General features: G+C 37.3%; 1 protein-coding gene across 1 annotated transcript in view; it reads right to left on the bottom strand.

The window, feature by feature from the left end:
• The window catches only part of KCNK5 (potassium two pore domain channel subfamily K member 5), a 191,142-nt gene that overhangs the window by 29,498 nt on the left and 144,688 nt on the right, over nt 1-16,956 (bottom strand). The window contains exons 2-3 of the mRNA XM_044084879.1: nt 4,116-4,227; nt 3,538-3,704 (exon numbers count right to left, since the gene is read on the bottom strand). Of these exons, the coding sequence (XP_043940814.1) occupies nt 3,538-3,704; nt 4,116-4,227 (279 nt within the window). The remainder of the gene's footprint in view (nt 1-3,537; nt 3,705-4,115; nt 4,228-16,956) is intronic.

The raw sequence follows: 16,956 nt of genomic DNA, 5'->3' as shown, positions 1-16,956 counted from the left end.
GGGCTGATATTTTAAATGCAGATCCCAGAGCTCCCTGCTAGCAGCCAAGTCAGGGGATCGGTAGGCCTTATCCAATGGCAGAGTCCCCAATATCAAACACACAAAAAACTTGCTGGAAACGGAACTGAAAACAATAGCAAACTCCACATGGTAAATAAGGTTTAGCGCTTTCATTTCTTTTTATTTTACACATTATAGCTTCCTCAGAACCAGGAATATAGTAAGAAAAATGAATAAAAGCACTTAACCTTATTTACCTTGTGGAGTTTGCTATTGTTTTCAGTGCAGCTTCCACCAAGTTTTGTGTGCATTTGGTTTGTAGTTCACTTGGATTACAGGTGTTTTTTTGTGTGTTTCCTCATATCAGCTGTGATGTCCCTTTTATGGGCCAGTAATCAAGGAGCCTCAATTCTCACCACGGACACTGGAGAAGGACGTTCAACTTCGAATACAATGGATACCCTCAATATTTCCAGATGCAGACCTCTCTGCATCTAGCACAATTTCTTTTAAAGAGTACACAGAAACACACACAGCCCAGGGTCTGGGTTTCTCTCTCTCTCTCCCCAGGTCCCCAGTAAGTCTCTCTACTGGCATAGCTGTGTTCGACATCTGCTCTGTGAAACCAGTACTTCGTGTCTCTGCTCCCTGTAGCTGACTCAACACACTCATTTAAATTTTCACGCACACACAAAAACACAAACGCGCGCACGCACACACAAACACCTGGGAAAGGCTAGGACAAAATTACCCACTGTACTAACTTTGCCCAGACTATAATGTAGATTTCACTGTCATCACTCAGTTACTGTAAGGTTCTTCAAAGGGTAGCCAATTATGCTGAGTGAAGTTAATACAAATAGTGATATTGACCAAACAGCCATGCTTCAGGAGTGGCCAGAGCTGTTATTTGCAAATACTCTCAAATATGAAATATTTTTCTGAAAGGATCAGCCACAATGAGAAGTTTAAATATATTCAATAATAAAATAACATGTTATCTACTTATAGTAAACACCAGAGATTCAGACACAAGAATTATTAAAAACACTGATGGAAAGTTTCACACAGATACAGAAAAACATTGTATAGCTAATCTCACTATCTATTCCTGATTGACTAAAACAAATTACTGTTCCCTAGTTAAATTACTTACTACCACAAGGCAAGAAGATGCTGGTGAGGGTCTTTCTAGTCATGTTTCCAAGAGCAGACTACCCCTGAGATTTCAGTCTCCTCTAATATTAAAACATTATTTCTGTACAGAATGACATCACATACATCTGGTAATCTGACTTCGGGTTCCCACACTATTACAAACAATATAAGCTGCTAGGGTTTAGCACCTATGTGCTACCATATATATTTGTTGCTTTTACAAGATCTGTTGCGGCATGTGGAAGCCATAAAACAACAACATTCCACTCTTCCTACAGGAGCTACTTACTATTCTCTAGCACAACTGTGGGACAACATCTTTATGGCTTAACCCATAAAGTAATTTAATTTCAAGCATATTTTTCAAAGTCAGATGGATTAACCTCTTCTCTTCCAGTATATGCTGTTACAATGTATAACAGTTAAACTACTGCATGCACATTTCTTTTCTGTCCAGCATGAAATGCTGTTGATACATTTTAACACAAGCAACTTTAGAAATATTTTTTACATACAAACATATGTACAAAATCAATTTGATACATAAATTCTTTACAAAATTCCAGCTAGTTGTGCTAGCATATGTTACACATCCACTGCCCTACTTCTCCTGGTATGGCTGGCAGTACCACCTATTATCACATCAGCTATTAGCTTTTCAACAACAAGACAGCAGTCTTTCTCATGTACAGTACTTTTTAAAGCAGCCCATCCTTTGCCTTATATTACAAAACAATGTCTATCTGCATGCCCCAATGTTAGGCAACAAATTAACAGCATTTGGTCTCACCCAAGTATCTGCACCTTTATTGGTGCTCTTCAGTTCATGATTAGTCCATGGAGACATAAGACTGGCTAATGCAAACCACAAGATAAAAAAATCAGTATTTCAACACAGGAAGTAATAACCATTCAATAATTTAATTTACAAGACATTGATTTTATATTTACATATGAGGTGAGTGGAAATGATACTTCACATGAAGACGAGGTCCTTCCTGTTAGACTACAAGGCAACTGTTAGCAAGTTTTATTCACAGAACTCACCTACCCCCCCCCCCCGAATGTCAGCTACAATATTCAGATGGATTACATTATCTATATGTAAGGGAATGCACTGCCTAGTTAAATAAAATATACAAGTATGCAAGTATCAGCAGGTCACAAAAATACTAAACACTGCTTTATGACATTGCTATACAGCAGTTGTATACTGCCAGTTTCAGACTTAGTTATGGGGTTAAGTTATGGACAGAGACTCTGAACTCTTCAATGGGTCTAAAAACAAAACTACTTCCCAGATAAATGCTGACATGAATCGGTATCAAGAGTTATTGCAAACTGTATGGCCATGAGAACCCTGAAATCACTAGCACAATAAATAGGCTTTATGATATGTGTATCACAAAGCTTGCATTAGTTTATTTCTGTCAGCCAAAGACAGACTTGCCAAAAGGCTGACTAAATGTTAATCATGTTCTGTGAAGGATAAGGCAGAACTGCCTGTTAGCAGACTGAAGCAACCAAAGTGTGGTGCTTTCCTGTGGAGTGTACACATTCTCCATGTTTGCAGGGGGTTTTGTCAGGTGCTGTTTTTTTTCCCTCACATTCCAAAGATGTGCCATAGGTGAACTGGTATTCCTTCATGTTACACAAACCCACATGACGCTCAATGAGGGTAACTGTAGAATGAACAAACAAGCAAACACACAGAAGAATGCATTCATCCATCTAACCCTACTAGTTTGTGCTCCTTAACTCATTTTTAATACTTAAGTCTATCTGCTGGTCACTCTGCAAACCTAGCACCTAATGTGTTTGCTGTACCAACAACCTGAGATATTTGTAAAAGGCATTTCACTAACACAGAATACACCACAAACTCTTTCCTAGGCACTAATTTCCATGTTACACAATATTAGCCAGATGATTGAACTTTCTTTGTAAGTTATCAGACCGGTTTACTTTCACTTTTACTTCTATTACAAAGGTCTTCTCTGATATAGAGAAGTGGGATAGTTTAATCATACTAATACTGCTGATTAATCATTTGTTACAGCTTTATAGATGTAGAACACAATATGAGGAATGCATCTGAAGGTATTATTTCAGTTCTGGTAACTAGATGTAGCCCAGGCAACTTCCACAGTTCACAGCAGCTCACATAATACAATAAGCAAAAGATGATGCCAGCATTTGGTATTTAATCATGTTATTTTAGCAGGCATACTAAACTCAGTAGCCATATACTAGTTGTCGAAGCTTACAAATAGAACAGTACCAGGAAGACTGATGCAACAACATAATTAATATTTAAACATCACATCTAATAAGATAGTCATAGCTTCACAGTAAAATTATATAACTGAAAGCCCATACCAATGATACTCCTCTTTTGGTTAAAAACTGCCCAAGTCTTTTGGCTCTCCCACCAAAGAACTTTCCCAGTGCACTGGCCCAAGTCAAACAGAGTGGCACTCCAAAAAGTCCATAAAATATACAGAACATTTGGCCTGCTGAAGTTTTGGGAGCAATATTCCCATAGCCTGTAAGAAAAAAATAAGACCTTGTTAAATGTTTATTGCAAATGCTCCATGTTGCTACATAAACTTATTCAGAAATTTAAATTCTCGTCTATACTCTGTGCACAGCAGTACTGTATTACTACTGTCTGACAAATTGCAGAATGCCTTGCAGGGGATTAATGTACACTAGGAAACTGACTGGGGTTGATGGTTGATCAGTAATTCTGTATATTAGTGGTGCACCTAAAGTATACTCATTTAAATGTGCATGATAAAGAGAGAGCACTGTGCTGAGCATCAAAGGGACTGGGGAAAAGTAAATGCAATTTGAAACAAAATATTTCAGGGATCATTAAGATTTTTAGAGCACAAATTAAATCAACAAAATCAAAAAGTACTTGCTTTAAGCTTGTTCAAATACTGCATATTTACCTATTGTAGTTATGACGGTAGCAGCAAAAATAACAGCATTTGGCCAGTTCCAGTTGTTAAAAGTCTTGTTGCCAGTGATGGTAACACCTTGGCCAGCAGCATCAGATACGGCCTGTAATGCAAAACCAAATTAAATAATAAAATCAGTGATATAAAACATAAAATGACAAAGTGTGTATATTTAATGAACAAACTTTGAACAATAAACCATCTTACAAAGTTTAGGATTAAATCATATTTTTATAGTCTGTTTAGAGAATGAATACTGCAGAGCAGTTCTGGTGCCGATTACCAAAGACTTTACTTTCTCAAAGATGCTCCATTTAACAAACCCTGTACTAGTATTGCAAAGGTTTTTGTGTAACAGTACAGCTTAAGGTACAAGAAAAAGTGTCTGTTACTATACACTATGAAATTTGTTGAATAACCTCATTATTGTGTGTCAGATCTTCATACACGGAAATGCAAAGATCTAATTTATCTGTGCAAAACACCATGCCTTGTCTTGAGTTGTGGTTTATATCTTTGTTCACTGTTGCATCCTGCTGAACCCACCCATGTAACACCCAAGTGAATGAGCAGTTTATTGACAAGACAGAGAACCATGGTAAGCACTGTGGAACTATTTCAGGTGGCAAAGGAGGCTTAGCAAGTTAATCAACTTATGCAGGTTCACACTGTATGTAAGAGAAGATGGGTTTTGTAGTCAAAGTTTAAACACTACTGTACACATCATAGGTTAGCCAAAAGCTGAAAAAGTATGAGACAATACCAGAAGAATTTTCTGCTTCTTTGCTTTAAAGAAGAATATGATAAGTGAATGTTAAGCTTTTTTGAAGTAGCTAGTTTAAGAAACACACTGTAATAATGCATAGGTCAAAATAAAAGTGAAAGTTATTGAGAAATATGAACCTATGAGCAGGTGGATAACTAGGGGTACACAGCATACTCAAAAGGGGAAATAAAATCAGGCAAAATAAGTGGGCCAAGTGGGTTTATCTGTCTTTTTGACAACAGTTGTATTATGATGAGACGAGATGTTACTGTAATAAGATATTAACAATGATGGTACATATTACTTTGTAGTCTGCAACAGACTGACAAATATAGGCATTCTACATTGCTCAAACCTGCACGATGGAAAGTGACAAGTTTAACGATACTACTTTACTGAGAGTGAGTGGATGTTGCAGAAACAAGTACATTATGGAAAATGTCTCTGCCTCTACCAAGTAAAGATGCTGTAGAAACTGCAGTAACTCCTACTTCGCCATTCTGTGTTAACTTCTCTAGTGCCGACTGCATACTGGCTATCATTCTGCTGACCAGAAGACATGGTCCTGGGTATCCCTTGTTTCAGGCAGCTATTCATATAAATGACTATCGAACCTACCCAGCAGTTTACTATTTACTTGCCCTCTATGGGATTGAGAGCAGTAGTGGCAAAGAATAAAAGACAGACTTTAGGTAGTGCACTGTACCTGTATCAGTTTCTTTGCAGCGTGCAACCTTAGGTTCATTGTTTAACAGCTGTTAGGATCCTTGCTATCAGAGCTGCAGGACAGTTTCCTGTATTCGTAGGATAGCTTGCTTACTAATTATCATCCCCTTATCTGTCTTACTGCTAATGGAGAATATTAATTATCACCCCCTTATCTGTCTTACTGCTAATGGAGAATATGCATTTCACCAACAGATAATTGGGTTACATTAAATAATTCTTTGCCTCTAACAGCTGTCATATCAGTTTATTCCCTTGAGGAGATGCTGCCAACAAGTGTAACTTGCTTTTTGCAGCTGGTTTACCTTGACCTCCCTGCCCTCTTGCTCAGAATACAGTTGATGGCCAAGGTGCTGAAACATTGACTTGTCTGAGTATATGCTGCTGCAGAGCAGCATTTTTGTATTGCAGATGCACGTTACCTTCACTCATTTGCATGTGTGCACACAATCACTCATTTGTACGTGTGCACACTTACTAGCTGATGCTACTTGGCTGGGGATTGCTTCAACTAACACATTCAATGTTTTGTTATACTGCTCCTCTGCAAGCAGACTTTTGATTTGATCACACTGCTAAATGTTAACCTGCACTGCATATCCTCCTTCACCACCCTCTCTCTAACTGCACCTCTCACAATCTTCCTTCTCTGGCTACCACCAGGCACAGTATAGTTTTGTTTAAGTTGGTATATTCATTTTATTTCATTCAATACCAGTGACTCAGTAATATTTCATACATCTCAGCAGTTATAGTTTAAAGCATTTTCTAGTGGACTTCTGTATGCATTTTATTGGAAATCGTATTTCTTTGACCTTGCTAATCAGAGTATGATTTTACTAGTCATCAGTGTTTATTGTTGTGTAATAGTATACCATTTAGAAACCTGTAAGAACAGACATTTTTTTGTACGAGGGATATAAAAACATTTTTCTTAAGCTTTTCACAGATAACTTTTCTCCTGTCGTCTGCTTTCTTCTCCCGTTCTTTTCAAGTCTCCCCAGTTAAAGATGACTATTCATAAAAATATACCAGCTGAACCGTCCAGCAGTCTACTGCTACTGTCTCACCACAGGTTCAAGAACAGCAGCTGCCAAGAATAAAGGATGGACTTTAGGTAGCTCACTGTTCCTGGATCAGATTATTGGCTACTGTGCATCATTGGGGTTCAATGTTTAGCACCTGTTAGAGTCCTTGTATTTCAGAGCTGCAGCAGAAACAAAGCTTGATTACCAATTCCCTTACATTATCACCCTGTCAGCCATCTTGTTGCTAATGAAGATTGTCTCACATCTTCAGGTACATTCAATGTCACTCATTGACATATATTTGTTTATATCAAATACATTAAAATAGATAACCATCGAATTCCTTAGTGCAACAATTTATCTGATTTTGATCATTTGATATTTATATTTCAAAAAAATGTATAGTAATTTAGAGGTCAAGTTTTATGATTGTTCTTCACTCAATTCTTGTTGATTCCTTAGTTTTTGTTGATTTTTACCTTACATTTATGTTTCCCTTATAGTCAGACATTTTACTTACATATTTTTCAGCTTAGATACAGCTTTTAATAAATCAGTCCACATAGCTATCAGATTATTGAATTTCATGTCTGCATAAGTATAATTCATTTTACATTAATTCTAAAACATATTCATTTATGTCTTGTTGTATATAATATAAAGTACTTCATTTGTTATATTTGGTTTTGCTATACACCTGGCTTTTATGCCTTCTTATATGAACGGGGTTTAATCTATGGGGGGGTTCGTTTAGACGTCACCCATTGCGCATGCCATGTGGTGGATTTTGATGTTGTTGCTTAGAATACCATGTAGAGTATCTATATGCTGTATGTAAATAGAAAATCTTAGTAAGTTTTTATGAAGTCCTGGTTTTAAAAGCTAGTAACGGTTCACTAAGCTTTAGCATTTTCATGTTACAACATAACAAACCATCACAACGGATATTTTTGTTTTTATTTTTTTACCTTCGTTTAAACTAGATATATTATTGGACAAAGTTGTTTTTAAGATTCCCACACTCACTGTAGTTAATGTTATAATTGAATAATTGACATTTAATTATATAATTTTCCCGCCTTCTCTGATATTTAAATTGAGTTGCTTCATTAAATATTTTCATCTGAAGAAGCGTAGAGGTTTTCTACGCAAAAGCACTCATCCTTTTACTTGTGAATAAAGACTTTTGAAGATAAAGCATCTGTCTATTTCTTCATCGTGGAGGGACTGTTAGTTTTTGTTCTTCATCTTCAGGTACATGGGATAAATTAAGCAGTAATTTTCTTCAACCAATATCGGCTCTATGCTTATTCTGTAGGAGTGAGGGTACTCCTGCTTATCATTAATACTCTCCTTCTGACAGGACTGCATTAACTTCCCTGCCATGTGCCAAAAACAGCCTTCAGAGTACCATTTTGACAGGCTGAAATATTAATTCAATCTATTCTGACTCTATACTGATGTAGAAACACCATCTTTGTTTTGCAGACAATGACTGCAACGATCTGCACATATCCACACTAATTGGCTGATACCATTGTGCAATGGCTGCTGAGTTACTATATCACTCTATCAACCCATTCTCCAACCACCACATTTGTTCCTTTATTTGCACAAATCCATTTTCCAACCACCCCAGGAGTTTTCCTTTATTTTCACAAAAGTCCACAAAACCAAAGTTACCATGAAATACAAATGTTTGTAAAACAGAAGGAAGCATAACTGCATCCACTATATTTATTTTGCCCATTATACCTGCCCTCCCATCACATTCATGTAAAAATACCCTTGATTTCTTATTACCTTATTCCCATTCTACCAAATTCATTCATTGACTCATATTAACATTTTTTACATGCTACACCACTCCAACAAGTTTACCTTTCCCCTTCTCATTTATCAGTTTTTGCTCATTTACCCAAATCATATCACAAGTTTCCCCATTTTTTTCCTTATCAAATGTTTACTCAAATAATTCTCATTCCATTTCAGTGATCAAACAGTGAATCTAACCCATGTCCTGGCCACAGTCTCAAGTTCCACTATTCCACATCCTCTACCATGATGCAAGTATCAAAAAGAAGATGCAATTGGTCAGTGTCTACTTAGCTTCCAAAGTTAATGACTTTATGGCCATCATAGAACCATAGCTTAAAAGAGGACACAAACCTTTCTCAGGATAAAATAACCTTTTTAATATAAGATTGTGAAAAAGTAATAAGTACCCTTATGCTATTGAAATCCCATCTAACCCCCCTACTGTAATTGCACAAGCTAACTCAATGTCATTTTGGTTGAGATTTGGAATTGAAGTCCCTTAATTGAATAATAGTCCGCTGTACCTAGCCACTGCCCATCCCCCTCAACCTTCTCTCAACAAATCTAAAGTTCTCCTTCACAACTCTAACTCCAATCATCAAAATCTTATTCTGGAAGACTTCTGTCTAAACTTTCTTGGTCTACTCTCCAATGACCTCTCTGGACATTTAGTAAATTTTGGCCTCCAAGGTGTCAAACAAATCTACTCATCCAAATCTGAAATCAGAAAGGCAGTCATTTATTGTTCTTGTCATTAATAACATACCACCTAAAATGCCCAGGATTACCACCCACTCACCATAAATCACTGCCACATCTCCTTTAACATGAACAATTTCTTAACTAAACCCACTCCAAGAATGGCAGCCTTTCGAGCTCCACAGCGAATATTGCAAAGCTAAAAATCATTCTTAAGTTCACTTGACTGGACTCCAGATCTCATCTCACAAGACCCTGACCAGCCCCCTACTATACTTCATGTGCAACACATATTTCATCTAAAATCTTATCTTTACAAAGTTTAAAAAATTGCTTGCTCACAAAGGAATTAAAGTTACCCTTTCAATATAGAAATGAGGCCTGGTACATCTGCAAACATTGTGTAGAATCACTTAATTATCAGTCTTCAAAATCTAGCCAAAATACAAAAAACTCCACTGCAAGCCTCAAACATAATCTCCTAGAAATCCAAACACTTCTGGAAGAAGTACATCTCCTTACTGGTGATAAACAACCACTTTCAACATTCAAACTCCACACTCCACACCCCACATCTTAGGCACCCTTCTCCCTTTCTTATTGAATTTAGTACTCTTTTCCAGGCATCTAGCTTATCTACCATTCAATTCCCTCCCAATCTCTATATCCTCATCAAAAACTTCTGTGAAAAGGCACTAAACCTCTCCTCTAGACATCTGTAAAGGGTCACAATTTACTCAACTGGTTCTTCACACTGTAAAGGCAAAATCTTACCTCCAGTTGCTCAAAGTCTACAGTATTTGTCTCACTTAGTAGTATGCCTTTAATACAGAAACAAGAGACTTCCCAAAACAATCCAGCTCTTCTAATACCTCCCATTACTATCCCATTTCAATTCTTCCAATTTTAAGAAAAAGTGTGAGGAAAAAACAATTTAAACTCCGCTCTCAGCCTATATTCAGCACTACAAATTAGTAACGCCCAAAGAACACGGCTTCAGGTCTGGTCGAAGCACAATGAACACACTCCATACCCTTTCTGATGGCAAAAGGTACCTTAACGACACCATTTTAATTGGCTTTGCCAAAGCTTTTGACTTGATGGATCACTCCCTTCCCCTACATCATGTGCAACTATCGGTGTAAGCCTAGCATCACACTCTGGCTTCAGGACTTTCTCTTCAGTTGTCATTTTCATGTTACAATTGGCTCCTGAACCTCCAGGCTAGCACCATTATTGAAAGACCAGGCTAGCACCATTATTGAAAGACACCTCCCAATGCTCTATGCTTATCCCACTCCTACTCACTACCTTAATGAACTCTCCTATGACCACCCTGACCTCCCTTTGTTCTTATATGCCAGTCATAGTTATAATCAGGTCAGGTGACCCCCCCCCCCCTCAGTCATCCAAACCACCTTTCAACAGGACTACCATACCATCTACAACTTAACTGTAAATCATAATTTACTACTCAACACCTCCAAAACCACAATCATGCATTTTGGGACCAACCATTTCAAAAAAACAAAAAAAAGTATCTCCTTTTTGGGACTAAAAAAAGTTCTATGTTAACTGTCTGCCTCAACCAGATCTGTGACATGAAAATGCACTCTTTCTACAACTTGAGTATGGTCTTTCCCTACTTTCTGGAGCTTCCTCCAAAAAATGCTACAGGACACCAGACACTAAGCAACAAAATATGCCATTTCATTACTCATTCCTCCCAAAGGTCATTGCTTCATGTAAAACAAAGAGCTCATCTCCTGCTTGGCTTGTCATCATTCATGCTTTTACATTTATAATCTGCCCTCCTTAGCAACAAATCTTGTATACAAAACCTAAGAAATCCAACCCATGATGGCCCTTTTCAAATTGCTTTAAAAGTCAACATTAACAACACAAAACATTGATTCTCTACTTTAGGAGAAAACTTTGGGACACCCTCCATGACAGCCTCAAAAATACCACATTTTATTCTGCCAGGTATTGTCTCAAAGTTTACCTGCAAAAGCAAGCCCTTTGCAAATACCAAAACATGGAACACATAACATAACTTCAGCACTATTTCTGCATCAACACTCTTCTACTTGCCTCTTCCTTAAGCTCCCACCTTCTCTCTCTCTATTGATCTCCTCTCATGCTGTCCTGTCAATCTCCTTCTTCCTCCCGCCCCTCTCATGCTATCCAGTCAATCTCCTCCTTCCTCCCTAAGTTTTACTTTGATCTTTCCCTCACGTTTCCTTCTTTACATCCATGTAATAGACCCATTTGTTCCACAGTATTAGCATTCTCTGTCAATACCACCTTCCATAACTGAAGTCCACCGAGCAAATGTATCTGATTCAGATGTAAAGTATATTACTTTTCCTTATGCCTATTTTGTGCTTTGCATCCTTCATATTGTTGACTGTTTATACTCTGTTTACATGCATGTGTTCAATATCTTACTGTTTATTTCAATACCTGTACTGCATACTTTATCTTTTCTTTCATTTTTCCCCAGGCTGAGCTTGAAATTCATCCATACAGTTCACTGCTCTAGCCAGTAAATAAATTGCAAAAAAAACCTTAAGATTTGCATCTCTCTCTTGAAGCAAACAAGCTACGACTGTGATGAATGTAGGGCCGTGGCCCTGCCTACAAAGCCATGATACAAGAATTAACCTTTTAAATGGCTACCAGAGAATAATCATCAATTACTAGACTTTAAAAACCCATTTGCATTTTTATGTATGGACTGAACATACAGCCTTCTCTCAAACAGCATGCTTTTTAAATACAGGACTAAGATTTTTTTTACAGAGTAATACTAAATATGCATGGACAGGTTTTATTTTATTATTATGTTTTTTAACGCAGAACAAAGCACCCAAATGCAAGACATCCAGTCTTATAAATTATTCTACTGTCATGCAGGTGAACTGCATGCAAAGCAGGTAGTGATACCAGAGAACTTGGATGCATGTGCACTAGCCTCTTAGAGGTAAGGTTTCCAAAAATACTTTCCTATGCTAGTCACCAAATATGTGCAAAGCAAAATGTGCAAAAGTTATGCTCAACAGCACTGGTGCAAGGAGATTGCTTAGCCCTGTTTAACTACTTCTAAGATCACAGCCTGCTTCAAGAACAGCACAAGGAGGAGGAATCCGTCTACAGAAGTAAACATGATGCACCATTCAAGATAAAAAAAAAAAACGGATTATTATTCCAGAAGTAATTGTAACATTCTCCTGGATTTACTAAACTTCCATGCAGGACTAATCTAGTTGTGCACAGAAGCGGCAGTTTAAGAGGAGGATGGCAGCGTGCCATGCATATTAATGAAGGTGCGCTGCCTGAACTCCAAATGCTACACGGAGCGTGGACAAGTGCAGGGGGTGTGTCTGAGAGAAGAGCTCTCAGAATAAACTTGCCCCTGCAAAGTAGAACAGAAGAATGTGCAAATAAATGAGCAAGACTGCTCACAAGTGTCCGCATATCACCACCCCAACAGACCCATGTGTTCAACAGCAACAGTACAGTCAAATAAAATGAAGAAACCCTATTTATTTTTTTTTAAAACTGCGAGTACAGCTAACCGTAGGTGCGTGGGTTTGCTCATCGCCTAGCTACGGTTAAAGCAGCTGAAAAGGCTGAAGAGGATAACAAGGAATGTATATGCAAATGAAGCAGCACAGCAATAGTGGAGTGGTTAGAGCATCCGCCTAATGAACAGGCATTCCCGGTAGTCCCACTGCAGCACAAATAATTTTCCACAGGAAATCTGTATTTGAACATAATTTTACATTGTTTTGCCGTATAACCTACAGAACAACAATTAAATGTGAACTGGAGTACTGAAGGAAATGCACATATGAAGTGTTAGTGTCATAATGAATAAGGCACAAGTAAGTATGTCTAAGCGCAAATAAGCAGCAGTAAGCATGTCCAAGTGCATTTGCATGGGGGAAAGCACTGCCCACACAGAGTAAGCAAAGTAGAAGCTAACTTGAGTGTAAGAAACTGTAACCGGAGGTTAGCAGTGCTTACCGTCGTGCAAACCCGCACAAACCCGCTTACAACCACTTTAAAGTGCCTTAATCACTTTGGATCCAATGGCCCAAGTTCTGCCTAGCAACAAAATAAACCACCTCTGCAAGGCTCAAACCCAGGATCCTGTACACTAGTCACAGTAGTTAACCACTAAGCCATCATAGCAATAGATAAGCGAGATTTATAGTGTGTGTGCGTAGATATACACAGATATATAGCTATGATAGGAAACATCACACAAGAATGACATTTATGTTCACAGACTATGCGCCAATGGAAGTGAGGGGCCCAAGCAAGAATCATGTAAAACATAGAATGAACCCCCCCCCCCCAGCCGGACAGAGATACACACAAACCCACAAACAATGTAAATAGTCCACTGCTCCCCAGACCACAGGCAGCATACAACCTGGGGGGGTGCACAGTGCACCTGAGAAATGTAATCTTGGAACACAGACAGGAGCTTCCCTTCCGGGGGTGCCCAAAAATTGACATATTATGGAAGGAAGCTGATCCGATGACCATTCTGGCTGGGGTGTGTGTACATACACGAATACAAGCGTGGGAAAGCCTGATGACCAACGGGTCCTATGAAGTGGAGAGTGGGCAGCGTGCAGTGGTGTGTTCAGACCCGACCTGCACCCAGAGTAAGGATGGGTGCTGTAGAGGAGGTGCGGGTGGAGGAACTATGTGTAGCTAGTTATAGGTCTAGGTGTGCAGGAGTTGGCTGATGTGGGTCTATACGGACAGCCCCAGGGATATAAGCAAAAGGGTTCATTGGGCAGAAACATCCCCCAATGAGCAGCCACACCCACTACGAGTCCCACTGCAGCAAAGTCTAATCTACATGGCAAGGAATAGAATAACCAGATGTAGATGGAGGTATGTGTGTATATATCTACCCATAGCTACATGGAGAAGTGCTTCTCCCTCTCCATAGTACAAATGTGTACATACAGAGACAGACTATAATGAAACACCCACATATAGATATACACATATGCAAACAACCATACATCATTAGACATTTTATATATATATATATATATATATATATATATTTATACACACACACCGCAATACATACATATATATATACATATATATACATTATATATATATATATATATATATGTTTGCATACAAATATAGATATATAAATATATATGTAAATAGAAATATAGGTGTGTAAACACATATATATATATATATATATCTATATATATCTATAAAACCTAGAATATTAACTGAATTATGTATGGAAATCACATCTGTTAACCGGGTAACTGGCTCATTTACAGCAGAGATTCGGGGAAAAAAGCTCTATATATATATATATAGATATATAGATATATAGATATATAGATATAGATATAGAGATAGATATATATCTAGATATATATATATATATATATATATATATATATATGAGAGAGAGATAGATATATATATATATATCTAGATATACATACCTTTCTATCTCTATCTCTAGAGATAGATATATAGACATTATATATATATATAAATATATATATATATATATATATATATAGATATATATATATATATATAAAACACCAAACCACTGACTGCGTGGTTTTAAAAAGGTGCACGGACCCTCTATATACATCCAAAAATCCTTCCAGCACTCAAAAAGAAGTCAGGGCAATGTATAAGGTGTTTATTCCTCCACGATCTTCCCCAGACCGGTTTCGTCAATCAAAGCGTCATCAGTGAGTACATAGAAGAGTGAACATCACGCTAATATACGGCTGTTGACATACGCCCATTTAAAGTGAAATACATTTTAAACAAGTGAACCACTCTTCAAATGGTGTATCATTAACCCTTGCCTACTACTTATATCAAAACAAATACAAAAAATACAAAAACAATACATACAAAAAGGCCCTACTCTAAAAAGTATATATCAGTGGTTATCAGTACATATAAAAAGATATTTATATATAAGTATACAAATACTTCCCCTATCATCTCAATACAAGTTGGGGTGTGTATCATGAAAGATACATACACATACATATACAGAACCCATAATCCATAATAAAGTGATGAAAAAACTATGGTAAAGCTCTAATGCAGACAAAAATGGGCTTAGTTGACTCAATATTCATTTTACCAATGATCATTCAAGCCTGGCTTATATAGGGCCCCCAAGTTGATAATCCATCTTCGTTCCTTATTAGTCAATATATCATGTCTCAAAGTCTCACCATATATCCCTGGGGTTAGCATATCAATACCCACAAGTACAAAATGTGCTGTTGTATGTATCAAGGTGTGTTTATATAATGCACTTCTAGTACGTTTGCATTTGATGTCACTTATATGCAAAGCTATACGTTGTTTAAACTACAAGAGGTTTGGCCAATATAAAAGGCCCCACATTGGCACACTGCCATATATATAACCCAACTGCTAGTACATTTGATATGACATCTTATATCATACACTTTATTAGTGTTGATCGAAGTGAATGAACTAGTTTTGGATATCAGTTTACAGTACTTACAATAACCACAATAAGTACATCCATTTTTAGCCAAGGGATACCTTTGTTTATAATTAACTTGTTTTTTAAAATTAGAAAAATGTTCTCCCAAGGTTTTGCCTCTACGATATCCAAACTCACATTTATCACTAACAAGTGGGGAAAAAAAGGGGTCCCCTTTTAGTATATACCAATATTTGGCTATAACCTCTTTAATTCTAAAAGTATTACTCGCATATGTGGTAATTAATCTCACCTTGTTTAAACCCTCTGCCTTAACTTTTGGGGTATATTGTAGTAATTGAGACCTACCTTGTTGTTTACCTAAGGAAGAAGCATGTTCAACTACCTTCCTGGGGTAACCTCTATGCAAAAATCTTTTCGTTAAGTCCTTGTGCTTGTTTGTCATATTCTTCAATACTTGAACAAATCCGTTTAACTCTTTGGAATTGGGCTGTCGGTATATTATTTATGACATGTCTAGGGTGGCAACTGGATGCATGTAATAAGGAATTTTTTGAAAATGGTTTTCTGTATAGAGTAGTAACTATAGTCCCATCCAGAACCTGTGTGACATGTACATCTAAGAAATCCACTGTAAATACATCCAATCTCCCACTAAATTGAATGCCATGCATATTGTTATTAAGATAAATAACAAAATTTCCCATTCCAGTTGGATGCCATTCCAGACAACCCAACAATCATCCAAATATCTTCGCCACATTAATAGTTGTTTGAAAAATGTAAAATCTGAACTATAAATATATTGCGTCTCAAAATAACCCATAAAAAGGTCAACATAAATGGGGGCAAATGTAGCCCCCATAGCTGTACCTTTACTTTGTAAATACCAATTATCATGAAAAATGAATGCATTATGTTCAAGTACCAGTTTAACTAAATTAATCAGGAAGTCCATTTCAGCATTAGATTAAGTATTGGCTTGTTGCATCCAATATTGAACTGCCATTATACCACTTTGATGGGGAATGCTTGTATATAATGATTGAACATCAAACGTACCCAATTGTGCCCCCACTGGAACTTGTAAATTATCCATCAAAACCAAAAATTCTTGGGTATCTCGAACCCTTGCCCTTACCAAACTTAATAAAGGCTTGAGTCTATACTCTAAGTATACAGAAAGAGGTTCAGTAAGTGAACCTCTACCTGCTACTATTGGTCTACCTGGGGGTTTGTGTAAAGTTTTGTGGATTTTAGGAACCAGATAGAAATATTGATGTC

The sequence above is a fragment of the Protopterus annectens genome, chromosome 1.part1 (assembly GCF_019279795.1).
Source record: "Protopterus annectens isolate FY-2018-M chromosome 1.part1, PAN1.0, whole genome shotgun sequence".
In the NCBI taxonomy this organism is placed as follows: domain Eukaryota; kingdom Metazoa; phylum Chordata; order Ceratodontiformes; family Protopteridae; genus Protopterus; species Protopterus annectens.
This window is presented reverse-complemented; position numbering and strand designations above follow the sequence as displayed.